This window comes from Rhodofomes roseus, assembly GCF_022264815.1.
Source record: "Rhodofomes roseus strain CIRM-BRFM 1785 chromosome Unknown C8Q71scaffold_35, whole genome shotgun sequence".
NCBI classification, from domain to species: Eukaryota; Fungi; Basidiomycota; class Agaricomycetes; order Polyporales; family Fomitopsidaceae; genus Rhodofomes; species Rhodofomes roseus.
Window position 1 is genome coordinate 272,358 of NW_025952991.1, and position 26,450 is coordinate 298,807.

General features: G+C 55.9%; 5 protein-coding genes across 5 annotated transcripts; 3 read left to right on the forward strand and 2 right to left on the reverse strand.

Moving 5' to 3' along the window:
* Positions 1–588: 588 nt before the first annotated feature.
* On the reverse strand, positions 589–1,654 carry C8Q71DRAFT_393711 (uncharacterized protein). Its single transcript, XM_047918279.1, has 5 exons — positions 1,428–1,654; positions 1,156–1,367; positions 814–1,094; positions 652–755; positions 589–600 (listed from the first exon to the last, which is right to left on the reverse strand). Coding segments are annotated over exons 1-4 (660 nt in total). The 5' UTR covers positions 1,594–1,654; the 3' UTR covers positions 589–600; positions 652–754.
* A 664-nt stretch (positions 1,655–2,318) lies between these two features.
* On the forward strand, positions 2,319–4,159 carry C8Q71DRAFT_789089 (DNA polymerase epsilon subunit 1). The gene is made up of 5 exons (XM_047925247.1): positions 2,319–2,633; positions 2,893–3,018; positions 3,066–3,785; positions 3,839–3,949; positions 3,988–4,159. Exons 1-5 carry the CDS (start codon positions 2,355–2,357, stop codon positions 4,072–4,074), a joined length of 1,323 nt encoding a protein of 440 aa, XP_047773265.1. The 5' UTR covers positions 2,319–2,354; the 3' UTR covers positions 4,075–4,159.
* A 10,304-nt stretch (positions 4,160–14,463) lies between these two features.
* On the reverse strand, positions 14,464–15,595 carry C8Q71DRAFT_394057 (uncharacterized protein). Its single transcript, XM_047918281.1, has 2 exons — positions 15,243–15,595; positions 14,464–15,180 (listed from the first exon to the last, which is right to left on the reverse strand). Exons 1-2 carry the CDS (start codon positions 15,348–15,350, stop codon positions 14,563–14,565), a joined length of 726 nt encoding a protein of 241 aa, XP_047773266.1. The 5' UTR covers positions 15,351–15,595; the 3' UTR covers positions 14,464–14,562.
* Positions 15,596–18,917: 3,322 nt separating this feature from the next.
* Positions 18,918–19,514, forward strand: C8Q71DRAFT_789146 (uncharacterized protein). The gene has a single exon (XM_047925248.1). The coding sequence runs from the start codon at positions 18,954–18,956 to the stop codon at positions 19,473–19,475; it is 522 nt and encodes a 173-aa protein (XP_047773267.1). The 5' UTR covers positions 18,918–18,953; the 3' UTR covers positions 19,476–19,514.
* On the forward strand, positions 19,411–26,420 carry C8Q71DRAFT_394203 (uncharacterized protein). The gene is made up of 8 exons (XM_047918282.1): positions 19,411–19,617; positions 19,665–20,384; positions 20,438–20,754; positions 20,809–20,989; positions 21,039–21,224; positions 21,281–23,734; positions 23,796–26,186; positions 26,245–26,420. The coding sequence occupies exons 1-8, from the start codon at positions 19,567–19,569 to the stop codon at positions 26,275–26,277; spliced, it is 6,333 nt and encodes a 2,110-aa protein (XP_047773268.1). The 5' UTR covers positions 19,411–19,566; the 3' UTR covers positions 26,278–26,420.
* The last annotated feature ends 30 nt before the right edge of the window (positions 26,421–26,450 follow it).

The window sequence follows — 26,450 nt, forward strand, 5'->3', positions numbered from 1 at the left end:
CGTCTATGACATGCCGCGTCGAAGAAGCAACACGAGTCAAATAGAGCCCTGGAGACTTTGACTGCCCTGGCGTCTCGAGCCCGTCTCGCCCGCACCGGCCAGTCGGCACTACCTACTGCTTTGGTTCGGCCGCACATCCTCCTCGGCCACCCACGCATGGCTCAGCAATGCAGTGCACACTGACGAGAATAAAGGATGAGCACTTCACTCCCAAGACTCGACTGACCGAGTGCCCTGACCCGGCGAACCAGCCGGCCGGAGTATGCGCCACTGATACTCGTCGGTGATTGCTCAGGGCACATCTCCGTCCTTGACAACTTGAAGTGCACTCGGCGCTTCTACGACGGAGTCTCTTGAGCGGCACGGGCTCTGTATAAAATATTCTCGGGATCCTGGACGCCGCAGAAAACCCGCTCATTGAGGGCGAGACGCCATAGCCCGAAGTCTGGGGACCGCAGAGACAATGACTCTCGCTCGGATGCGCCATAAGCCTTAGAGTAACCTGACGCAGCCTGAGAGACGACTCACCATCCAATACTGTGGCTGAACCGGTAGTGAGAACGCGTTTTCACTACTATCCCCAGCCATCATGCGTGAAATCTGCGGATTCAGAGTTATAGAGTATTCACTCTAAACCGTAGGAACACACACAGATATCCTCTAGGGTTCTAGAGTCCGATAACGTGCTCTCGGCAGCCTTGATAGCGAGAGACCCATTTGCCCGCTAACGCGTTGAGCTACGTACTGTACCACATCTGGTTCAACCACAGTATCAACGACAGCTAATTCTATATTGCTAGACCGACCCCTCACCAGAAGAATGTCCACAGCCAGAGGGCGCGAAGGGCGTCAGACCTTTGCCCGGCATTGTATTTGGGTGCCCCACATGCTCTGCCAGTCGACATCAGCCGCAAACGTCGGTCTGGCTCGCTCTCGATGCTACCAATTCCGGTCGAAGTTTGATGAAAACGCGGATGTGATATCGAGTCCGACGCGCTCCGCCTGTCCACGCTCTTCTCGAAGGGGCATAGCAAAACGAAATTCGCTGGATGTGAGATAGAGGACCTGGGTAGACGATTGTTGGCGCGAAGGGTCTACGACGGAGTTTCAGAACATATTATGGCATCACGGGAATTGAAAGTGAATGCTCATCACGTCGTCCCTAGCCTTCTCCAGCATCTCTATCGCCGTAATCGCACCTCGAGGTCGACGCGTGTGCGGACGGCGCGCCTGATAATGATAAATTGTATTGAGCATCGGTTTGCAGAACACCGACGACCTCGGACTTGTCCTCAGTCGTGTCTGGGCATCCATAGTATGGGTGGCATGAGGACATGGATGCTGAGGTGCATTCAATCCACATAGTACTGGGAATCGTTGTGTCATTTCCGGCATTTCAGTCTGAGTTGGTGACGGAGGACACTTACCCGCCGACTGTACGTACGTCGTACATAGACGTCTTTGAATTTCACTGACGGGCCTATGCCCACATCTGCCACGTAAGTAGTGAAGATGGCCGAGTGTCTCGAGACAGACACCGAACGCGTGACAATCTTGCGTGGTTCTAGCTTGCAGGAAATCGCGGACGAGCATTTCTAGTTACCTAGCACAGAGCTAAAGGTGCGGACACCGACAGTCGGTGTGGACGTGGCTTGGCCGTGGCTGGTCCGATTCAGAGCGCTCCTCCTTGCACAGTGTACATCCCGATTTAGCAGGTGTTGTAGAACGCGCGTCTGTCTAACAGTGCATCCCGAAAAACGTCACCTTCAGAAGGTCGATGCTTGGGGATTCATGCGGACTGGAGGAGAGGACAAACAAGCGTGACAACTGTAGACTGCTGGCCGTACTCCGGCAGGAGGTCACCACTCACTCTGTCTGATATCCTGGCGCCGTTGGGAGCACTTTTGTAGCAGCAATTACACTACATCTTGCAGATTTCGACCTGTAGGTTTTGCAAGCGACGAATTCACTTGCTTCCATACAGAGCTCGTAGTTCTGGATAAGGAGCCTCGCCATACTCGCGCATTTGATGAAGCTTGGGTTATTAAATAGAATGTTTTGACACCGTTTCTACGCACTCTGCCAAACATGACAGCTTCTCGCAGAAAACTACTGGTGGAAACGGATGCAACACGGTAGTTGGAGTCAGAGAGGGAGGAACGGAGCAAAACGAGTTGAAGTCGACTCGTCCTCCCTCCGTCAAGACGGCCTCATCACATGATATGTAACTGTCAAGGTCACACAGCGTGACCTACGTTATGTTTCGCGTCTGTGACAGCAGAACGCGTCGGTAGCCGCGCGGCGCGTCGTCTGTCTTGCTTCCACTATCCCACTTGACTTTCTTTTCAACTGTCATGGCTCGCGGTTCCTTTGGCGGCGCGCGTGGACGAGGGAGAGGTTCACGCTTTGGCACCCGTGGCAGCTCACACTATCGAGGCGGACGTGGTCGAGGAAGAGGAAGGGGCCGAGGAGGCGCACCAGCGGACGCCCAGCCCCAGCGCGAAGAAGATGGTACTCAGCTCGCGGAACGGTTTGAACAAGTGGAGTTGAACGACGAGGTTGACGAGAAGCTCGGGTTCGCGCGGGTTTTGGAGGGTTCAAGGAGAGAAGGATGGTTGATCAACATGCACCCCGTAAGTAGTCCGAGTGAAGTCTTGCATCGATGTTCCACGCCGCCCTACTCTTTTCTTTGCTGGCTGGATCCCTTCACTGTCACTCAGGGCGAAGCCCTACGTAGACAATTGAACGACATACCCCTTCCTTGCTTCCGCTCCCCTTACAGCTTCTCTGAGTACGACCGTGGGGGTAGTGCAAGCGTCAGGGTGATGATGCAATTCAGCCCATGTCCTGTCTTGTTATCCCTGTCTTGGAATTAACTGACAGCTCGTATAGACACTTGTCAAGGATGCAGACTGGCCGTCGGGAAAGGCGGCCGTAGACTTCTACTTCATTCAAGACGACGGAGGAATGTTCAAGTGCACCCTTCAATACGAACCATACTTTTATATTGCTTGCAAGGTATGTCGCATAGCTCTCATTGTTCCCAATCTGACATATCTCTGCAGAGCGGCATGGAGACGGTCATTGAAGAGTGGTTGATGAAGAAGTACGAGGCCTTCGTATATCGCATCACTCGCGAGCGGAAAGAGGACTTGAGCCTGCCGAACCATCTCATGGGTCACCGCCGCCTGTACCTTCAGCTCCATTTCCGGAACGTCTCCGACCTTCTCGCTGTAAGGCGAGACCTGATGCCGCTCGCGCTGGCCAACAGCGCGAAACTCGATGCCGTCGACGCTTACGCGGAGGTGGTGAACTCCACGGCGAACGCGACGACCTCGATCGAGATTGAGGGGGAGTGGGACGCCGACGCAGGCCCGTCTCGGGGTGGCCGTACAGGGCGTGACAAGGACCCGCGGGAGGGTATTATCGACATTCGCGAGTTCGACGTGCCGTACTACTTGCGTGTGGCGATGGACAACGAGATGCGCGTTGGTCTGTGGTACGCGGTGACGTTCACGGCGGGGCAGCCGGCCTTCACGCAGCTTGTGGAGCGTGTCAAGCGTGCGGACCCCGTCGTCATGGCGTTCGATATCGAGACGACGAAGGCGCCGCTCAAGTTCCCTGACCAACAAATCGACCAGGTCATGATGATCTCGTACATGATCGATGGCCAGGGCTTTCTCATCACGAATCGCGAGATCGTGAGCGAAGACATCGAGGACTTCGAGTATACGCCGAAGGAGGGGTATGAAGGGCCGTTCACGATATTCAACGAGGCAGACGAGGTACAGTCCTTTCATGCGCTCAGTACGCTACTTCGACTTGACGAACATTGCAGGCTGCAACCATCCAGAGGTTCTTCTCGCATGTGCAAGACGTGAAGCCGACGGTGATGGCGACGTTCAACGGAGACTTCTTCGACTTTCCGTTCCTCTATGCGCGTGCGAAGGTGCATGGCATCGACATGTTCCTCGAGACGGGGGAAAGGATTCGGAGGATGAGTTCAAGAGTCGTTGCTGCGTCCACATGGATTGCTTCCGCTGGGTGACACGTGATGGTGAGTGGTTCGGATGAGAAGGGGTGCGGCGTGCGAGTGCGGCGTGGGGGCGGGGCGGGGATCGTCGCAGGAGAATGACGGCTGCTTACGACGCGGGGCGGGGATTGGCTGGGGAAAGGGTAAAAACGCGAAAAGCGCCCCAAGTCCGGCTCAAATTTGGTTTTTTTTCGGCCATAGATTCCCCTCCCCGTAGGGAGCTCGGAGATTATCGGGTTCCGGTGCATTTCGTGTATCGCGCAAACGGGGCGAGGTATGTACACGGCAGCAGCAAAGAAATAGGGCCCCTCTGCGCGGCACAGAAGGAAGGTCCAAGGCTCTCCTCACGCAGCATGGACGTGGACACGTGCGCCACCCTGCAGAGCGTCGCGTCGTAGATAGGTCAGTGCGTGTGCGTAGACGCGGTCAATGGATACACTTACCCCTCCGCACCTTGGCCGACTGCCCCGTCAGCGAACAGCGCGGACCGCACGAATGCACGACTCGCCACCATGCGCGCGGAAGCGCATCGCAACCTACGTGGACGGCCGACTTGGGACATCGTTGGGGCTCGAGTATCCGTCTAGGTGCTGCGCTCGCGGGGACGTCGGTACGTCGGTACATTGCAGTGTACGCCAATGACCGCGCCGCTAGCCTCGCCCGGCGGAGATCGATCTACGTCAGCGGCCACCCGTGCGTCACAAGGACAATACTCACCAGGTTCGACATAACCGGGTCTAATCATAACACCCATTCATAGTCAATGCAGGCGGACTAGGAGATTGCGCGCGACGTACCTTCCATCCAAGACTCGAGCTCGCGGTACCAGCAGAAGTACCCTCCGGAGGGCAGCGCTTGCCCAACTCGTCGATCCGTTCGCCTGTTGTGTGTGTCCAGCCGTGTATGTGTGATGTGTGGAGGCTGCTTGATAGTTATAGGCACATCATCCAGTCCTGCGTCGGCTCCTCACGGTACACGCCCTTGGTCGTTCGATGTTCCGCGCAAAGGACGGACGATCAGCGGGATGAACGCGAGACAACCGCAAACCCACTTACCGATCCTTGCAATCTGCTCGCCAGGTGGCATCGACATCTCTACACAACGCTTGCCGTGCTCAAACTCGACATCGTGGTGAATGAACCTTGGAGCCACCGAGCCCCTCGTGGCGCAGGACTGTAACCCTCAAGCGTCGGCCGACGCGAGCCTGCAGCCGTTGTGCCGGTGACATCTGCCCAGGTGGACTTCATCAGTCTTCGTCCCACATGCGGACCTGGCTGTCTACGTACCTTCGCCAACACCCCGCTCGCCGGAAGACGATACATACATACATTGTCATACACGACCATCTGGGGTCGGGCATGGCCGCAATGAACAAGCCATGTGGCAATTTGACAGGCCGGGGGAGACCGTGTGTCCATCGCCTGCGGTCGACGGCGCGCTGTTGCTGCAGTGAGCACACTGGCCGCTGTCCGCGACGTACCTCACCGCGTGGCGGTGGGCTTGCTCGCCGGACGGCGATCCATATATACATTACCGGTCCGTCTGCAAGTCTTGCGGGCCGACATGGCTTTGGTCCAGCTCGCCGGACGTCGATACATACATACATTATCATTCGCGGTTGAGGCTTGAACCCAGCGCGATGCGACGTTCGCTGTCAACTGACGTGAGTCAACCTGAATGACCACATGTACATATGAACGAAGATGAGTCACTAACCTTCGCGCAACGTGTGCGCCTCGAATACAACCGATGGCGCGTAGGCTGTCGGCGACTCGGAGCCTCTTGTTTGCATAGGTCGGGCTAGACCAATGTGCGTCCGTGTGGATACACAGGCTGGCCGAGTGCTCTGTCCGCGATCGGACTTGTGAACAAAAGAACGTGGAGACACAGTACAGTTAAATGAATGACCTACCTAGTATGTTTCGTCTAGATGAAAGGAACGAAGGACTTGTTGCCCTTCGTCCGGTCAACTCTGCTTCGAACTGTGCATCATCACTACCGTGACGGCCACCGCTACTTGCCACTGACGAACAACATCCGTATGTGCCCCATCGTGTACTCCACGCCGCCACGCTCACACCGTGACCATGCTGCCACAGTCGTAGGGTCGCGCGGCTTGACACGCCGACCTGGATGATCGCGCGGGCTCGCATGGTGCCTCGTTGACACACAGATACCCAACCTACCATGTGTAGCGTTCATTGGCCGAGCCCCCGCGACTCCCGCAACCAGCAGCAAGTGTACGAGTTATGAGAAGTGATATATATTGCACCAAGGACCGAGGTTAGACTCGAATGCACTTAGACGGGGACGCTCAGCACACGCAGACGCAAGGGAACGATGCATGATACTCACAACATGACTAGGCCCGTTACCAGTCTACTCAGCTGCCCGGCCCCTGCAAGGTCCCAAGGTACTGGCACTCCTGACTCGCCACGCCGACGTCTCGCCTCTATCTTTCTATATAAGGTCAGCCATCACCTCGTCGACGGTTCTCACACTGTAGCTGACGTACTGGCCCACAGAGAATACGCCCGGCGGAACCAATCTATCCATTCCGGGAATGCAAGACTTCTATGAAGCCATCGCCAGTGACGTCGCGCAGCAAAGTCATGCATCCGTGGATAGGCGGGGGATAGCGCGATGTGATTCTGCAATCGACGTTCATCAGCTTACGGGCTGGGAGCGTCTTGAACCCTCGTACCTTGTATACCAGCATGCAATCGAGCCACGCCGGTCAGGCCCTGTTCAACTCAGAAGTCAGTAACCAGAAGCGATCACGCAACTGACGAACACACCTCTGCCTAGTAATTGAAGCGACCTCGTCCTGAATGTACTCAATCGGAACGTACTTCAGTTCTTCGTCCATGAGGAGCACCTTCTGGATCGGCACGCGCTTGTACTTGGGGGCGGGCGAGCCGCGGAGGAGGAGCGATGGGGATCTCGGACTCGACCTCGTGCTCCGGCACAGCATCCTTTGTCTCGACGTCGGCGACAGAAGCCTTGTCAGGCCTCCGGATGCGGAGCTCCGCCTCGAAGGCGGCAGAGGTGACGGTGCCACACATTTCGCATGGGGCGCTGGCCGGGGAGAGGGCGGGAGGAGCAGTATGTATTATGTTGTATACATCCGGACTCCGACCCGCGCAAGGCCGGTCTGCTCGGCGGGTGAGCTGTGCGACTTACAGTATCACCTCAGGCAAGTGTTTATCCCTGCGTCGACAAGCATAAGCACTCGTCAGTTATGTAAGTGAGGCGGTACTATGCGCCAGAGGCGTACTACTCTTACCCTCGTGCTAGTCCCGCCGTGTTCTTCTCGACATCTAACGTCCACGTATTCTTTAACCTTGTGTTGCGCAAATTGTAGCAGGTGTACTGCAGTGTGTGCTGGCCGAGTCTGGATGTCAGCCGGCGCACCAACTGTCCGTGCGCAAGTATTAGCGGCGAACTTGATATCAGTGGCAATTGTTACTATATCGGGAAGGTGCTTACAGTCAGTGCATTCCGCACGCGCACCTTGACTTGTTCCTCAACGCGATGGGCTGGCGATGGGCTGTCAAAGTCAAACAAAAGGTCTGTGAGCGGAATACCTTCATATCTGGAATAACAAACTCACATTATCTGTGTCAGTTAACTTGTTTGGCGGTGGCTTGTGAGGATCAGTTGGGCTGACTCGGATGAAGTATGACTAGTACTAGTATATACCGGTGAGTGGCGTAGTAGGCGGTGTCAGCAGAGCGGACTCCGGCGGCGGAGGGGCATAGTGACATTCAAAAATCGTGAGTCAGACCATCCAGCCCCCCAGGATATATACCACTCCTGTTCGGCTCTTGTGCATGATCAACGCTGGCAGACTTCAAGTTGGAATCAGATTCAAGGCCTCCTCGGCTGGATCATGCTCATACTGTGCTCTTCGCCTCATGATAGTGCCACAGATGTGTGGCGTGCATCTCCTCGGCTACATACTAGTAGTGTTGATTTCCGAATGAGTTATCAATGAACTGAACCTTACTACTAGTGGCGTTGAGGTTCGGAACCGATTAGACCCAAAGACATAGTAACTCTGATCTTCCAACCCAATATGGTCATCTTCCATGATCATTCTCAATTTGACAGCTTCGTCGGTGGATGGGCGGTCACACCGTGAGCTGATTACTCGCACAGAATCCTTAACTTGAAATCCCTTCACTTACGTTGCCCTCTTACAGGTCTTCCGTGACTATACTACACTTGATGAGCACCTTATTATTATGACTGTGAGTGTGTATAGCCCATGGATGTGTGACTTACATTGGCTACCTATCGTGATACATAGGACAAGTAAAGAGCATTGTGCATTGTGTGATGATTGATCTCCGTGGCAGAAGCAGAAGCTCTGAAGCTCGTGTCAAGCCGATCTCTCCGGACTGAGCGCTGTCAGGTGACGCGTGTACGATACACGTAGTTACTGTGGCTAAATGGAATTACCTCCTCCTGTCAGTTCTATTTTTGCATCCACGGCCCTCGGAATGCATGCCGTCACACATCATGTGCCACTATTGCTTCGCACAAGTACACTTGTAATGACTCGACACACTCAGTGTATTTGTCTGGTATGTATCTCCGTCACATTGTCATGTATATGGTTTCTGTACCGAGCACAGGTTATCATACCAATACACAGATAATGGGTCATGTCTCATGGCATGTACACTGCAAGATACGGACCCATCAATCAACACCGCACCTCAATACCATCATACGCCGCTGAGGCGAGACCATAGACACGCCGCTTGTTGACAATGACACCGCAATCTCGGAGGTGAGTACTGGTGAATGGAAGCTACACCTTCTCATGTATGACACCGCAGTCCATCTAAGTCAGATATCCAGGCCTGAGGCTCACCATGAGCCTCTCAGTACTATGGCATACTCAACAGTCGTTGAATCCACTCACTTGAGAGGTACAGTATGCCCGAATTGCATAAACATGTATTGTCGTGCTTCAGTCGTGTGACGAGAAAACACTGCTCGCGGCCTGGCTTCAAGGATGTATGCAATCGTGCACCCAAGGTGCCGGTACAAGACCGTGCATCTCGGAGAACAGTGGCGGTAAAACGACGCCGGTAGAATAATTCCCATTCGCTTCCACGGACAACCTGTAGGATCCCAGAAAGGAGATGGCGACTTGGCCACCATGACCGAAACAATTGGTGCGCCGAGGTATAAAGCGAGGGGCTTGGGGCGTAGCGAAGCATAGGTAAGCTTCACTCTTAAACAGTGCAGAAGCGGACGTACTGACGACCTCTAACGAACAGCCACTGGCCCGACTGCTACAACAACGACAGGTAAGCTTTGCGCTCTATCCTACCTTCAAGCCCACTGATCACGGGCGATCCACGGTATGCTCTTGTACTGGCTGTTTCATAGAGGGGAGGTATTGTGTGTGGTAATAGCTGCGTCGTCGGCGGTCGTTAACTGCGGGAGGACGAAAAGAGGCCGCGGTCAAGTCGGGGGCGGAGACACTCACCGCGTTGTTGTGCAGGCAGGTACATAGCAATCAGTAGAACAGATATCGACATACCTTGGCAGGCTGCAGCAGCGGTCACATTAATAGTCCGTGTACTTCGCATTTGTGACCTCATCATCGACAACAAAACCCGGTGGACAGCTCCATTTGTCCACTGGATCATTGAAGCAAGATGACGCGAGTCCGCTTGGGCGTACGGTGCACATCGCCAGCCTTGTGGCTACCTAGGTGCCGGGGTAGGTGGAGGAGCCTCACATCCACTGAGAGCCGGAAAGTATAAGGGGATGCACATACACTATGTTGAACGTTACTCCATTGCAACGGAAACCAGACGCAGCCGGCACTATAGAGGTAGACTGTAACAAGCGCAAGTCGGACATCAGCACGTAGGTCGGATGTCCAGAGCACCGGTGGGGACGTATGGTACATTACCGCAGCATCAAGATGAGCCCAATGAGCTTTGTTCTGCTATCTCTGTGTCGAGAGAGGACTGTGTGCTTGTGCGGATCCGACTAATGTTGGGAGGGCGTCGCTGTATCTGAGTCTGCGTGCTGTGGCAATGAGCGAAAATGACGACTCGGAGCTGTTACCAGACTACTTCAGTTAGACCTCCTCCGCTGTGCAGCCACCACCACGGAGTGTATGAGTTGACGGTCTCGAGTGATGTCCATCCTCTGTGTGCGTAAAGTCGATGGTCGTGCATGCCAGAGATACTGTGACATAGACATCGTCGGACTGGCAGACCCGCTCAAGAAGCCAGTCCGCATGCAAACGCGCATGGTCGTGTGTCGGCGGGCAAGGACGGAGAGCTGGAGGCGGAGGCGGACACTACCAAGTCCATGCTACGGTCACCGTGACTCAGCCGCCACAGCTAGTCGCGAGTCCGAGTCGGAGGAGCCGACGCGCTGCGCAGGTTTGATCTCAGCCGTCATCAAGTCGCCATGGCTGCTCTCTCGTTCCTTTCACTCTTCTCGATCGTCATTGCTTCACTCTGACCCTGTGTATGCGCCCTCAGAGAACTCAGGTTTCTCTGTCAATGTAAGTTCTTGTGTTCATTCTCTAGTAATCGTAATCGTCCTTCTAACGGCCCCGGCTTTAGTCGACCACTCGCCGCCGCCAAAACCTGGCGGATGCGCTAACTCGCCACGACTCAACTTTCGCCCACGCCCCGCACGCAATGCTTGCTCCCAAAACACCCGTGCCTGCCAAGGCGTGAAAATGCGCTCTGCGCTCTGCGCACCCTCAAGCATGTCGTAGCTCAAGTTGCTAGTGTGACTCCCAACTCAGGCTCCGGGCCTAACGATTCCCAGTACGGGTCTAGTTCCACGCGCTCGGCTCATCGTCTGTCAGCTCGAAGATTCTGTCGACAAAGCTGCAATCGGATGGTCCGGCAGTATGCGCATAGAGGAAGTCGTTGACCAGGAACCGTAGCACGGTGAGTGGCCACATCTATGATCCATACTCTTCCCATACGTGTCCCGCATCTTATGCATATGTCATTGAAGTACGCTACGTACGGGAAGCTGAGTATCGCATTGATACGTTTGATCCGGAATTTTGGGCTCTCCAGCTGCAAATTCCGTTTTCTTCCGCTGCACGGTACTACAGGGGCCCAAACAGGACTGTTCGGCTGGCCTGCAGCGCGAAGTATGTGCTGCATGCTCAGTTCGTTTGCGTGCACACACGTAGTACGCACGTCGATTGCGCCGGACGTCTGGTAGTGGCTCGTAATATGTGTTCCAGTGTGCGGCCGACAGGCCTACCACCATCTGCCGCGTCGTCGACGTCGACACTATGATTTGTGCCGCTGGCGCTTGCTGGATGCTGCCACGTACCTGTGTATTGCATTCTGACAGTCGTGTCAGGCAGAGTGTCACGCCCGAGTCAAAGGTCTCATCTTGCCGGTGCCAGGCTCGCTTCATGCCTCGTCCCAGATGTTTCAAGATTTGCGAGCGAGCGAAAAGAGCAAGGTGGCTGTCTCCTTGACTTTTGTCTCGGAATCATCCTGCATTCGGTGTGTGAATTGTTATCATTTCCACATCGAAGGGCCGCGTGCGATTAACGGCGAGCCTGTCGTGTATGGACGCGCACTCCGTGATGACTGGTTAGTGGACGTCGCAAACGCGCGGATCTCGAGATATACTGCCATCTATGACGTGCTCTTCTGCATCAGCCAGCTCGTATTGGGCATTCCGAAATAATCAGCGCGCACACCTCTTCGCGTTTCGCAGCTGCAATAGCAGGGGACACAGAGCTGCCATGGCCGTCCTGTCAGCCTCAACGAGATCGTACGACGGCCGACGGACCTGGACTTTGACGGGAGGCTGGCGATTGCCTGCCTGTCGACAGGTTCCGAGGTTGCGGCCCCAAGCCAGGGCATTCGCTTGGGCGATGGTGTCTGCGCCGCCAGCCTCCTGTCACTTGGTGATTCTACAGCCCAAGCATCCGGAACGCGAGACCGTGTAATGTATTGCATATAACGGCGGAACACACCGAGTCAGCGATCGGCGAGCAGCTGATGGTTGCTGCCCTGTCGGGCTCGCATGACGAGTACTCAACATCACACTGGCATAGTGAGGGGCTATGTTTGCTCCGAGGGTGCAAGTGTTCCGAGACATGTTGCAAATGGGCAGTATGGATTCGTGAGGATGTGTCCGGCGGCTACGACGCGACGTTCCTGTGCGCCTCGGCGGCGCATTTCGACTTTCACTCGCCCGGCTCATGCACGTCCACATAGCTGAGCATCCTTCGAATGATCAGCCAGGGCCTCATCCCTCTGAGCTGAATCGTGGGCTTATAACGAAGATGTGGCGTGTAATCGTCGAGTCTGGGGCGATGACGCACTTTCTGACATGCAGAATAGCTCATCAAGCTGTCTGAGTGCGAGCTCTTCAGCGTGACATTCCAGACATGAGACGAGAGCACTGACATACATCTGTCGCCAACGCACAAAGTTAGGATCACATGAATCAAGTATCCCGAGCGAAGGCAGCGGAAATGAATGTCTCGCCATGGTCTGCACACACATCGAACACGATGTATAGGTGAGTGTTGCATCACTGGGGAGCACGGGAAGGTCTACCGTCTCTGATCACAGTGGATGATACACTGCGATTCGCGACTCACAATCGCGCGATTCGTGGGAGTACTGCTCATTGAACGACCTGGCCGTTCCATGGCAGTTTACCGTGTTCGAACCATAACGAGCGCAAGGTGTCCGCTGTTTCCGCTATAAATGCTTACGTTTCATTCCCGTTCAGCAGGCTCATCTATCTGGACTATTGGTCGAGAGAGTAGATCCGCAGTCGATTGTGTATTGAGGGTGAAGGGGCATTCGCCGGACGGGGTCAGGTCTGCTGAGAAACCAATGTATCGAGAGCGACGAGTGGTAAGTGATACAAAGACCAATCTCTCTGTTTGCTAACGAGAATGTCGCATGCCGTGCATAGCAAGTGGTGCCGCGCACATACATATCCTCGCTCCGGATCGCCACAATCCGATGACATGCACTGAGCTGCACGTAGCCTCTACGAGGTAGCACACGAACATTGGCATGCGCGGCCTCCGATTGTTCAAGCACCGTCGCAGAGTCAGGTATGTTCGATTGCTCTGTTTCTCATGTTCATGATGTACCAACTACGGAGGAAACGAACAGTGGCCCTGGTTGATGCACGACAGTAAGCTACGGATGTACATCGTGATGCAGGAAGCCCAGCGCGGGACGCGGCGGATCGTGACGAGTTGTGGGCGATGTACGAGGATGAAAGAACAATAATCAGTGGAACAGAAGGAAGAGAGACACAGAGAATGAAGCAGGAGACGTACTACTGTTCTATGCAGACCAAGTCACTCACCTCTACTGTCCGTAGACTTGCTCGTAAGCCTCGTCCGTCGCTCCTCTATAAGCTGCGCGCCCTTCATCATGGTCGCCATAAGGTTCAATGGCTTCGGCGTGTCGAATACAATGTCGTCAAGAATCTCCGCAATCAGTGCGAAGCCCTGTTCATGGTGAACAGAGGTTCTTCGATACGGCCCGTGCATCCTTCGACGGCGCTCTTATGGAATCAAGCCACGGTGAGCTTGGGTAGTCAGTCCGCGACTCCCGGATCCGCAAGGGCTGTGTTCGCAGTAGCGCGTATCACATCCACTTCAGTCATCCGTAGGCAGCCTATCGGGGAAGATTGACAGTGAGTCGTTACTAGTGTCATCTCTGCAAAGCCCCGAACCGTTCGACTACAGTCACGGTTCCCTCTCGGCGAAGGCTACGTCGCTCTCGCCTGCTCCGTTGTCATCGACCCGACGGGCGACGGTACGACTCACAGCTTGCACATGCATCCAGGCGACTACTCGTCTCCTGGAACTTGCTCAATAGGACCACCAGACGTTAGTACTAGTGCAGGTGCGTACTCTGGCACGATGCATAGTTCATTGCTGACATGAAATCCCCCGAGGGCCTGCGCCGTCCGCAAACCAAGCCGTCTGGACGGGGGTGCCTAGGATACTTGGGAATGACGGTGGTGTCGCGCGACGGTGCGTTTCACGCAGCCCGTCTCTGCGCGCGGATGGAGACGTCGCGCTGTGGCAGCGTGCTTTGTTTCTCGACAATCATGTTCAGTATAGTACATGGGATCAATAGATTTATTCGCCGCGACACTATGTACATGTTCCGTGTGACTACATGGCTGGCACTCGAGGCAGCCACCAGCCGCGCAGGAAGTAGCGCAGAGGCAGCAGCAATACACGCGCTGCGCGTCCAACCCTCCGTCACGTCTGAATCTCCGCCCGCACATTTGCGCTTCAGACGGATTGTGCGGACACGAGCGCATACGTGCCGTTCTGACAATAGGGGGGTCCTTCACCACCGCCGTTTGAAGGCTCGCGGCGCTGCCCGTCCGCCGAAACACAGCGCGCGGACGTCGAGACAGAGCACTCGCCGTCGCAACGTCAGCTGCTCTCCACAGGCGGACTCGAACGCGGGCACAGCTCTACGGACGGCGAGGGCGCGGCGCATGTCCGGTGCGCGTTAGCAGGGAATTCTCGGGTGCGGAGGCATACCTCTCGCTCTCGCGTGCACGGCGTCCTCGGAGGCGAGTATGTTCCTCCATTGCATGGACCGCTGGTGAGCACGCAGCAAGTGAGACGATGTCCGCATCCGCTGATACGATGCCTCCCAATCGCATCGGTACATGGCACGACACGCCGCATTCGCCTGTCTGGCTGACCGGTCGCGAGGAGAGCCCGGTTGGAAGGGAAGGGAAGGGACGGGACAGACTGCACGTACGTGCACCGCCGTTGACCTTGCGCTTGCTCGCTGCACCGTGAGTATACAGCCAGGAGGGGGAGCTCGCACTGGCGACTCACCACTGCGACACCGAAGCAGCCGCCAGCACAGAGACCGCGCTCGAGCGTCCACGAGCTGCGCCCGAGCAGCGCGCACGCACGCACCTAAGCAGAGCCGTGCATCCCGCAGTGCCCGCGCCTCTAGTTGCGTCCGTGCCAGTGGCACCAGCAGTGCTGCGAACGCGCGCCACATTCGCTTCCGCACAACGGACATCATCTCGCTCGTCGCCCGAATGGTGGACGGCGACTTGGGTTGCTGATGAATGCCCCGGGTCCCGCTGGCGAGGTATAAAGGCAGAGGCTGCGGAGGGCGGCGGGGCATCGGTGAGTTGCACTTCCACCCGCGACCGATAGTTTGCTTACCAGACCGTGTATTGACAGAGTGCGACGGCGAGTCACCAGAGCGGGTGTCGAGAGACCGACGTACGTGGGCTTTTTCGGCCTCTGCGAGCTTGCTGATGACGGGTGCATTGTGGGCGCAGCGTCCCACCCGCTGCAACACGCGCATCATGCCCATCTTGATCGGGCGATGGGCGAAGGGTGCTCGACGTCGCCGGTGGGGACGCGGCTGCGATGTCAACGGAAGGGCTCGTCAACGTTTTGCGTGGGTTGCTCGAAGAGAGGTGCTGTAAGGACAGGCAAAGACTGCGTTTACGTGCCGTGCTCTGCGCGATGAGGAGTCGCGAGCGGGTGGCCGCAGAGGTGGAGGTCGTCGGTAAGACGCATTGCGCGGTGTCTGTAGAGTCGAGGGGAACGAGTGTCGCGCAGGCCGTGCAGCGGGCCGTGCGCGTGCCGCTGACGGATGGTGCGGTCATGTTCGCTTGCTTCCTGTACTGCCCCGCCCTGACCTGGATGTGGCGTCACTTCCCGCGTGTCTACATTCGGCGCATGCTTGCTTCGTTAGTTAGGCGGAGTTGTAGCATGCCCAGGAGACATCTCTGGCAACGAAGACATGTCTGGGTGACTTGTGATGAACGGAACAACAGCCATGAAACAGCATGGAACTCACCGAATGCTAACGAGCCCTCGCTGGCGCGGCAGGATGATTACTCTGCTTGCACCATGGCCACGGCGCGGCGACAGTGTGCAGCGCATTTGCGTGGCGCGTCTCGATGTGCTCCGTGTCTGCTCGTCGACGTGACAGCTGCCGAGAGCTGATGGAGCGAGTTGCGTGACGGAGAATGGTGTTGAACGTACACGGTGGTGAGCCAGCAATGCGCGGGGATGCGAAGCGATCGTTGCTGAGGGCACAGTACGCTCTATGCACAAACCGCGTTCGAGCAGCTTGCGAGCCGTCACTAGGGACCTCTGCTGGTCGGCTCTGCTGTCTTGGGCGACTGCGGCGAATGCGTCGGGGGGAGTGAATCGCCGGGAAGGCTCGAATGCGCGCGATAGCTACGGAAGAAGAGAGCCCGCATCTCCGTGCCGGATATGCGAAACGGGGCATTGGGGGTGTCTCCAGAGTCGCCCAGGCCGTGCGCGTCGACTGGTGCAGGTCGTGCGCGCGGGAGGACGGTGGTGAGCGAGCAGGGCGGGAGACGGCGGGAGGAGAGCGACGCTGCAGGGGGAGGACGCGCGTCGTGGAGCGAGGACAGACGGTGCTGGCGAGAGGACGGAGAGAGCGTCGAACAGCAGCCCGGTTGACAGGGCACCGCGACGGCGTCACGTCACGGAAACCGCCGAGTGTCAGGCAGTGACGTGCCCGACGCGCGATGGCATCCGTCTATGACATGCCGCGTCGAAGAAGCAACACGAGTCAAATAGAGCCCTGGAGACTTTGACTGCCCTGGCGTCTCGAGCCCGTCTCGCCCGCACCGGCCAGTCGGCACTACCTACTGCTTTGGTTCGGCCGCACATCCTCCTCGGCCACCCACGCATGGCTCAGCAATGCAGTGCACACTGACGAGAATAAAGGATGAGCACTTCACTCCCAAGACTCGACTGACCGAGTGCCCTGACCCGGCGAACCAGCCGGCCGGAGTATGCGCCACTGATACTCGTCGGTGATTGCTCAGGGCACATCTCCGTCCTTGACAACTTGAAGTGCACTCGGCGCTTCTACGACGGAGTCTCTTGAGCGGCACGGGCTCTGTATAAAATATTCTCGGGATCCTGGACGCCGCAGAAAACCCGCTCATTGAGGGCGAGACGCCATAGCCCGAAGTCTGGGGACCGCAGAGACAATGACTCTCGCTCGGATGCGCCATAAGCCTTAGAGTAACCTGACGCAGCCTGAGAGACGACTCACCATCCAATACTGTGGCTGAACCGGTAGTGAGAACGCGTTTTCACTACTATCCCCAGCCATCATGCGTGAAATCTGCGGATTCAGAGTTATAGAGTATTCACTCTAAACCGTAGGAACACACACAGATATCCTCTAGGGTTCTAGAGTCCGATAACGTGCTCTCGGCAGCCTTGATAGCGAGAGACCCATTTGCCCGCTAACGCGTTGAGCTACGTACTGTACCACATCTGGTTCAACCACAGTATCAACGACAGCTAATTCTATATTGCTAGACCGACCCCTCACCAGAAGAATGTCCACAGCCAGAGGGCGCGAAGGGCGTCAGACCTTTGCCCGGCATTGTATTTGGGTGCCCCACATGCTCTGCCAGTCGACATCAGCCGCAAACGTCGGTCTGGCTCGCTCTCGATGCTACCAATTCCGGTCGAAGTTTGATGAAAACGCGGATGTGATATCGAGTCCGACGCGCTCCGCCTGTCCACGCTCTTCTCGAAGGGGCATAGCAAAACGAAATTCGCTGGATGTGAGATAGAGGACCTGGGTAGACGATTGTTGGCGCGAAGGGTCTACGACGGAGTTTCAGAACATATTATGGCATCACGGGAATTGAAAGTGAATGCTCATCACGTCGTCCCTAGCCTTCTCCAGCATCTCTATCGCCGTAATCGCACCTCGAGGTCGACGCGTGTGCGGACGGCGCGCCTGATAATGATAAATTGTATTGAGCATCGGTTTGCAGAACACCGACGACCTCGGACTTGTCCTCAGTCGTGTCTGGGCATCCATAGTATGGGTGGCATGAGGACATGGATGCTGAGGTGCATTCAATCCACATAGTACTGGGAATCGTTGTGTCATTTCCGGCATTTCAGTCTGAGTTGGTGACGGAGGACACTTACCCGCCGACTGTACGTACGTCGTACATAGACGTCTTTGAATTTCACTGACGGGCCTATGCCCACATCTGCCACGTAAGTAGTGAAGATGGCCGAGTGTCTCGAGACAGACACCGAACGCGTGACAATCTTGCGTGGTTCTAGCTTGCAGGAAATCGCGGACGAGCATTTCTAGTTACCTAGCACAGAGCTAAAGGTGCGGACACCGACAGTCGGTGTGGACGTGGCTTGGCCGTGGCTGGTCCGATTCAGAGCGCTCCTCCTTGCACAGTGTACATCCCGATTTAGCAGGTGTTGTAGAACGCGCGTCTGTCTAACAGTGCATCCCGAAAAACGTCACCTTCAGAAGGTCGATGCTTGGGGATTCATGCGGACTGGAGGAGAGGACAAACAAGCGTGACAACTGTAGACTGCTGGCCGTACTCCGGCAGGAGGTCACCACTCACTCTGTCTGATATCCTGGCGCCGTTGGGAGCACTTTTGTAGCAGCAATTACACTACATCTTGCAGATTTCGACCTGTAGGTTTTGCAAGCGACGAATTCACTTGCTTCCATACAGAGCTCGTAGTTCTGGATAAGGAGCCTCGCCATACTCGCGCATTTGATGAAGCTTGGGTTATTAAATAGAATGTTTTGACACCGTTTCTACGCACTCTGCCAAACATGACAGCTTCTCGCAGAAAACTACTGGTGGAAACGGATGCAACACGGTAGTTGGAGTCAGAGAGGGAGGAACGGAGCAAAACGAGTTGAAGTCGACTCGTCCTCCCTCCGTCAAGACGGCCTCATCACATGATATGTAACTGTCAAGGTCACACAGCGTGACCTACGTTATGTTTCGCGTCTGTGACAGCAGAACGCGTCGGTAGCCGCGCGGCGCGTCGTCTGTCTTGCTTCCACTATCCCACTTGACTTTCTTTTCAACTGTCATGGCTCGCGGTTCCTTTGGCGGCGCGCGTGGACGAGGGAGAGGTTCACGCTTTGGCACCCGTGGCAGCTCACACTATCGAGGCGGACGTGGTCGAGGAAGAGGAAGGGGCCGAGGAGGCGCACCAGCGGACGCCCAGCCCCAGCGCGAAGAAGATGGTACTCAGCTCGCGGAACGGTTTGAACAAGTGGAGTTGAACGACGAGGTTGACGAGAAGCTCGGGTTCGCGCGGGTTTTGGAGGGTTCAAGGAGAGAAGGATGGTTGATCAACATGCACCCCGTAAGTAGTCCGAGTGAAGTCTTGCATCGATGTTCCACGCCGCCCTACTCTTTTCTTTGCTGGCTGGATCCCTTCACTGTCACTCAGGGCGAAGCCCTACGTAGACAATTGAACGACATACCCCTTCCTTGCTTCCGCTCCCCTTACAGCTTCTCTGAGTACGACCGTGGGGGTAGTGCAAGCGTCAGGGTGATGATGCAATTCAGCCCATGTCCTGTCTTGTTATCCCTGTCTTGGAATTAACTGACAGCTCGTATAGACACTTGTCAAGGATGCAGACTGGCCGTCGGGAAAGGCGGCCGTAGACTTCTACTTCATTCAAGACGACGGAGGAATGTTCAAGTGCACCCTTCAATACGAACCATACTTTTATATTGCTTGCAAGGTATGTCGCATAGCTCTCATTGTTCCCAATCTGACATATCTCTGCAGAGCGGCATGGAGACGGTCATTGAAGAGTGGTTGATGAAGAAGTACGAGGCCTTCGTATATCGCATCACTCGCGAGCGGAAAGAGGACTTGAGCCTGCCGAACCATCTCATGGGTCACCGCCGCCTGTACCTTCAGCTCCATTTCCGGAACGTCTCCGACCTTCTCGCTGTAAGGCGAGACCTGATGCCGCTCGCGCTGGCCAACAGCGCGAAACTCGATGCCGTCGACGCTTACGCGGAGGTGGTGAACTCCACGGCGAACGCGACGACCTCGATCGAGATTGAGGGGGAGTGGGACGCCGACGCAGGCCCGTCTCGGGGTGGCCGTACAGGGCGTGACAAGGACCCGCGGGAGGGTATTATCGACATTCGCGAGTTCGACGTGCCGTACTACTTGCGTGTGGCGATGGACAACGAGATGCGCGTTGGTCTGTGGTACGCGGTGACGTTCACGGCGGGGCAGCCGGCCTTCACGCAGCTTGTGGAGCGTGTCAAGCGTGCGGACCCCGTCGTCATGGCGTTCGATATCGAGACGACGAAGGCGCCGCTCAAGTTCCCTGACCAACAAATCGACCAGGTCATGATGATCTCGTACATGATCGATGGCCAGGGCTTTCTCATCACGAATCGCGAGATCGTGAGCGAAGACATCGAGGACTTCGAGTATACGCCGAAGGAGGGGTATGAAGGGCCGTTCACGATATTCAACGAGGCAGACGAGGTACAGTCCTTTCATGCGCTCAGTACGCTACTTCGACTTGACGAACATTGCAGGCTGCAACCATCCAGAGGTTCTTCTCGCATGTGCAAGACGTGAAGCCGACGGTGATGGCGACGTTCAACGGAGACTTCTTCGATTTTCCGTTCCTTTATGCGCGTGCGAAGGTGCATGGCATCGACATGTTCCTTGAGACCGGCTTTGCAAAGGATTCGGAGGATGAGTTCAAGAGTCGTTGCTGCGTCCACATGGATTGCTTCCGCTGGGTGAAACGTGATTCGTACTTGCCCCAGGGTAGTCAGGGCCTGAAAGCTGTCACGACGGCGAAGTTAGGGTACAACCCCATTGAGCTCGACCCGGAATTAATGACTCCGTGAGTATCTATGCCTCTCTTCTGATAGCCGTGGTGGCTGATCCCTTGCCGCAGGTATGCAATGGAGCAGCCGCAAACACTCGCTCAGTACTCAGTCTCCGACGCCGTTGCGACGTATTACCTCTACATGAAATACGTCCACCCCTTCATCTTCTCCCTTTGCAACATTATTCCATTGTGTCCGGACGAGGTACTGAGGAAGGGAAGTGGGACACTCTGCGAGACGTTGCTGATGGTATGAGTATTTATATCTGGCGGTGACTTCTTGCTGACGTCTTCCTAAGGTTGAGGCATTCCGTGGCCAGATCATCATGCCAAACAGACACGAAGAAGAGCACGGGAACATGTACGACGGTCATCTACTCGCTTCAGAGACCTACGTCGGAGGGCACGTAGAGGCCCTTGAAGCCGGTGTCTTCCGTAGTGATATTCCGACGGAATTCAAAATCGAGCCAACCGCAGCCCAGAAGGTACGATATTTGAATATCGTGATGTGCTGTGACCGACATTGATCACTTCATATTAGCTCATCGACGAGCTTGATGCCGCCCTCAAGTTCTGTATCGTCGACGAATCAAAAGCGTCCCTCGAAGACGTGACCAACTACGACGAGGTCAAGGGCCAGATCCAGGCCGCGCTGGAAGAGATGCGTGACAATCCCATGCGCATAGACAAGCCGCTGATCTACCATCTGGACGTCGCGGCCATGTACCCGAATATCATGTTGTCTAATCGTCTACAACCTGACTCGGTTGTGGACGAGGCCGTATGTGCTGTCTGCGACTTCAACCGGCCCGGGAAGTCGTGCGATCGGCGGATGACATGGGCCTGGCGTGGCGAGTTCTTCCCTGCGCGCCGGGACGAGTTCAACATGATCAAACACGCGTTGAACCAGGAGACGTTCCCTCCGAAGAAGCCGGGGGGCCCTCAGCGGAAGTTCGTCGACCTCACTCCGGCGGAACAGACGGCTCTGCTGCACAAACGTCTTGGCGATTATTCGCGCAAGGTGTACAAGAAGATCAAGGACACTAGGATCGAGAACCGGGAGGCGATTATCTGCCAGCGCGAGAATCCCTTCTACATCGACACTGTGCGTCGCTTCCGTGATCGGCGATACGAGTACAAAGGCCTCCATAAGACATGGAAGAAGAACCATGACACTGTCATAGCGGAACAGCGCTCGATCGCCGAGGTCGACGAGGCCAAGAAGATGATCGTTCTTTACGACTCTCTTCAGCTCGCCCACAAGTGTATCCTCAATTCGTTCTACGGATACGTCATGCGCAAGGGTGCTCGGTGGCACTCAATGGAGATGGCAGGTATCACTTGCCTGACGGGCGCGACGATCATCCAGATGGCCAGGCAACTCGTCGAGCAGATTGGCCGTCCTCTCGAGTTGGACACTGACGGCATCTGGTGCATGCTTCCTGGTGTCTTCCCGGAGAACTTTCAGTTCCAACTGGCGAATGGCAAAACGCTTGGCATCTCTTACCCTTGTACAATGCTCAACCACCTCGTCCATGCACAGTTCACGAACCATCAGTACCACGACCTCGATCTCGAGACCGGCGAGTACAAGGTCCACAGCGAGAACTCCATCTTCTTCGAGCTCGACGGTCCCTACAGAGCGATGATCCTGCCGTCTTCGAAGGAGGAGGACAAGTTGCTCAAGAAGCGTTACGCCGTCTTCAATGACGACGGCTCTCTCGCGGAACTCAAGGGGTTCGAAATGAAGCGTCGTGGCGAGTTGCAGCTCATCAAGATCTTCCAGTCGCAGATCTTCGAGCGATTTCTGCTCGGCGAGACTACCGAAGAGTGCTATGCCGCTGTCGCCCAAATCGCGGATCGCTGGCTAGACGTTCTGTTCAGCAAGGCAGAGAACCTTCCCGACGAAGAGCTGGTCGAGCTCATTGCCGAGAACAGGAGCATGTCGAAAACGTTGGCGGAGTATGCGGGTCAGAAATCGACGTCCATCAGTACTGCGAGGCGTCTCGCCGAGTTCTTGGGCGACCAGATGGTGAAGGACAAGGGTTTGGCCTGCAAGTTCATCATCTCCGCACGTCCCCAAGGTGCACCGGTCACTGATAGGGCTGTTCCAATCGCGATCTTCTCGGCAGAAGATAGTGTGAAGCAGACCTATCTCCGCAAGTGGTTGAAAGATAACAGCCTCACTAACTTCGACATCAGGTCAATTCTGGACTGGAACTACTACATCGAACGTCTGGGGTCTGTCATCCAGAAGCTCATTACCATCCCCGCGGCTATGCAAAAGGTCGTCAATCCGGTCCCTCGTATCAAGCACCCCGACTGGCTGCACCGACGAGTGGTCGCGAAGGATGACAAGTTCCGGCAGCACAAAGTTACCGAATTTTTCAAGGCGAAGGCGGACGACGGGATACCGTCTAATGACATCGAGGACACAGGCACCCAGGTATCTGACAACGGCAGATTGCGTTTGGCTGTCGTCACTCGGAAGCCTCCACCACGGGAGGATACCCCGGAGCCAACCGAGGAGGCGCTGGATCTCCCTGATCCGTCGGTGGACTACCGCGGCTTCATCACAAGCTTGGGTGCTGTCTGGAGGCGTCGGGCAAGAGGGGAGGCCACCACGACCGTGCCAAAGATGTTCAAGGGTGTCCAGCCTAAGACGCCAACGAACTCTCCGTGGGATATCGTTCAGATCCGGCCAACGAGGATTCCCGGCCGGTTCGCTATGTGGCTATCATCTGGGAGCGATCTGATCTCCATTCCCCTGCGCATTCCGCGGGAGTTCTACATCCACCTCCGCACTCCAGCGAAGGCGGGGCAGTTCAATAGGGACATGTATACAAGTGAGAAGGTCATCCGCGGATTGCCCCGAGATAGGCCATGCATCAACTTGTACAAGCTCTCTGTGCGCGAGGAGACATACATCGATGGTCAGGAGCATTTCATCGACTTGACGAATGATCCGAACGTGGATGGTGTGTTTGAGATGCAGGTGCGTCCTTAACCTTGAACGTACACTCGTCTCTTGTGTTTTACTCAATGGCTGCCTCAAGTTACCTCTCGACATGCGAGCCTTGCTCCTGCTAGGCAAGACATGCAAGTCGAACGTTCCTGGGATGACTCTCAACAAGGCGGAAACGATCGGCTTCGACCTGGGCGAGCTTGACCGGGTGATCACAACCTCGACTAAGCACAAGTATCTCAACGAGGGACGGGATGGGAAGTACATCTTCCTGTACCACATCTGCTCCAATAACGCGCCAATACACGTCTTCGTCCTGTTTGTGCCTGGCAAACAAGTTCGATTGCACATCGTCGATCCTGCCACCCGACGGCAGCCGATCCCGCGGCTCACTGAGGCCTACAGCGATGCATACGCCAAACGGCAGCAAACGAACGGCGCCAGCGTGGCCTACTCCTACCCAGCTTCCTGTGACTTCATAAGCGCCTACCATAGGACAGACGTAGCGGCGCTAAAGGCAATCTCTATCGAGCTGGGTACAATGGAGAAGGATCCTTATACAGTCGTCATCTCCTCCAGCAAAGAGCAAACGTACTTCGACGCGTACGTCCCGAAACTGGCGAAGTTCCCTGTCTTGTCCATGCCAAAGACGAAGACCACGCATACGTTGGACGCGCTCCCATGGCAGAAGAACGTCGCACAGAAGATAGCCTTTCGTTACCTGTCCTTGGGCACCTGGTTGGACCGCACAATCGCACTCGCTGACTACTACGACATTCCCATCGGGTACATCGATGGCGACCAGCCCCTACGCCTTGCCGACGTTGACTTCGCTCGCAGGCTGACGGAACACGACTTCGTTTTGTGGTGGTCGCCCGGGAATCGTCCGGACCTCGGAGGAAGCGAAGAGGACGATCGGCCCGAAGAGGAGCTGCCAAAGACAGAGTTCATGTCCTCCGGCTGCTATTCCAACGTCTGCCTGGAGATTACCGTGCGTAACCTGGCCGTCAACTCTGTGCTGCACTCCATGATGGTCAATGAGCTCGAGGGCGCGGGCGGGGCGACGGCGTTCGACTCCTCGCGCACGCTGGACGAGTACTCCAGCGCAGACACGCAGCGCGACCTGACCCTCGGCGACTCGAACGTCTCCCCGCAGATGTTCTCGATCCTCAAGAACATGGTGAAGACGTGGTTGCTGGACAAGATTCAGGGCCACTTTGGTAGCCCGTCGGCGATCGCGATCGACCACTTCTGGCGGTGGATCAGCTCTAAGGCGTCGTGCATGTATGACCCGAGTCTGCATCGCTTCATTCACGGCCTCATGCGCAAGACGTTCATCCAGATGCTCGCGGAGTTCAAGCGTCTGGGCTCGCATGTTGTCTACGCGGACTTGAGCAGGATCCTACTCGTCACATCTAAACCACCCGGGACCGCACATGCCTACGCTACGTACATCACGACCGCTGTGACCTCGCACGAACTGTTCCAGCACGTCTACCTGCGCACGGAGCGCTTCTACGATTTCTTGTTGTTCATAGACCAAGCGAACCTCGGCGGCGTCGTATGCGAGGACCCGCTCGCGATCGATCCGCCCGAGGAGATCTGCATCGAGATGCTATGGAACATCGAGACCTTCTTGCCTCCAGCCATCCAGCGCGACTTCCGGAACGTCGTGCGTTTCTTCCTGGTAGAGCTCTTTCGAACGTGCCAGAAGACGCGAGGAACGAGTAGGGGCCCACTGCGGATTCTGCCCAACGGCGCGCCGGATGCCACCCAGCGCGACGTGGTCAAAACGCAAGAAGTCGAAGCAAGCCGTGACTTCATCTCCCGCAAGCTGACGCGCAAGCTCCTCAAGGCCGTGGGCAGCATTCAAGACCGCTACCGGGAAGCAGTGATGGACGAGGAGGCTCTGGCACAGTGGGAGTTCCCGGTATTGCCTGGGTCGCACCTCAATCTGACGAACCCAATCCTTGAGTTTGTCAAATTTACCTGTGCAGTTTTTGCGCTCGCGAAGGAGAACCAGATCGAGATTGACCTGCTGAAACGCAACCTCCTCGAGCTCGTCGGCGTCCGGGAATTCGCGAGCGAGGCTACCTTCCACAACCCCTGCCAGCCCCTCATCCTGTCGAACGTCCCTTGCCGACACTGTGACGCACTGCGGGACTTCGATTTCTGCAGAGACCCGGCGCTTCTGCCGAATAATCTCGAGCTCAAGGCACGGTGGCTCTGTGGTAATTGCGGCGGCGAGTACGATCGCACGATGGTTGAATTCGCTATGATGGACACCATATGGGACCTCGAACGACGATTCGCCCAGCAAGATCTCCGATGTACGAAGTGCAGACGCATACGATCTGACAACCTCTCGCGACATTGCCCGTGCTCTGGCAGCTATCAGCTCACTATCAACAAGGCTGATGTGCGTCAAAAGCTGCGGACCATCGTCAATGTAGCAATAGCCCACAACCTATATCGTTTGAAGGTATGTCCAATTCTTCGTGATATGAGTCGTGCATCCGCTCACTGCCCCTTGACGATAGGACTGCTCGCAAACAATTCTTACACATTGGTAGCCGCACCTTGTTCATCTCCGCTCTCGACGTCGTCGCTTTCGTGTTGCATCATGATATGTATTCTACCTGTATCATTATTCCCGAGTCGCCTCCAGAGTCTAATCATACCAGCACAGTCAATGGAGCTCTTCGATTGAATGAAACTTCGATACTATGGTGGGTGAGCCTAATGT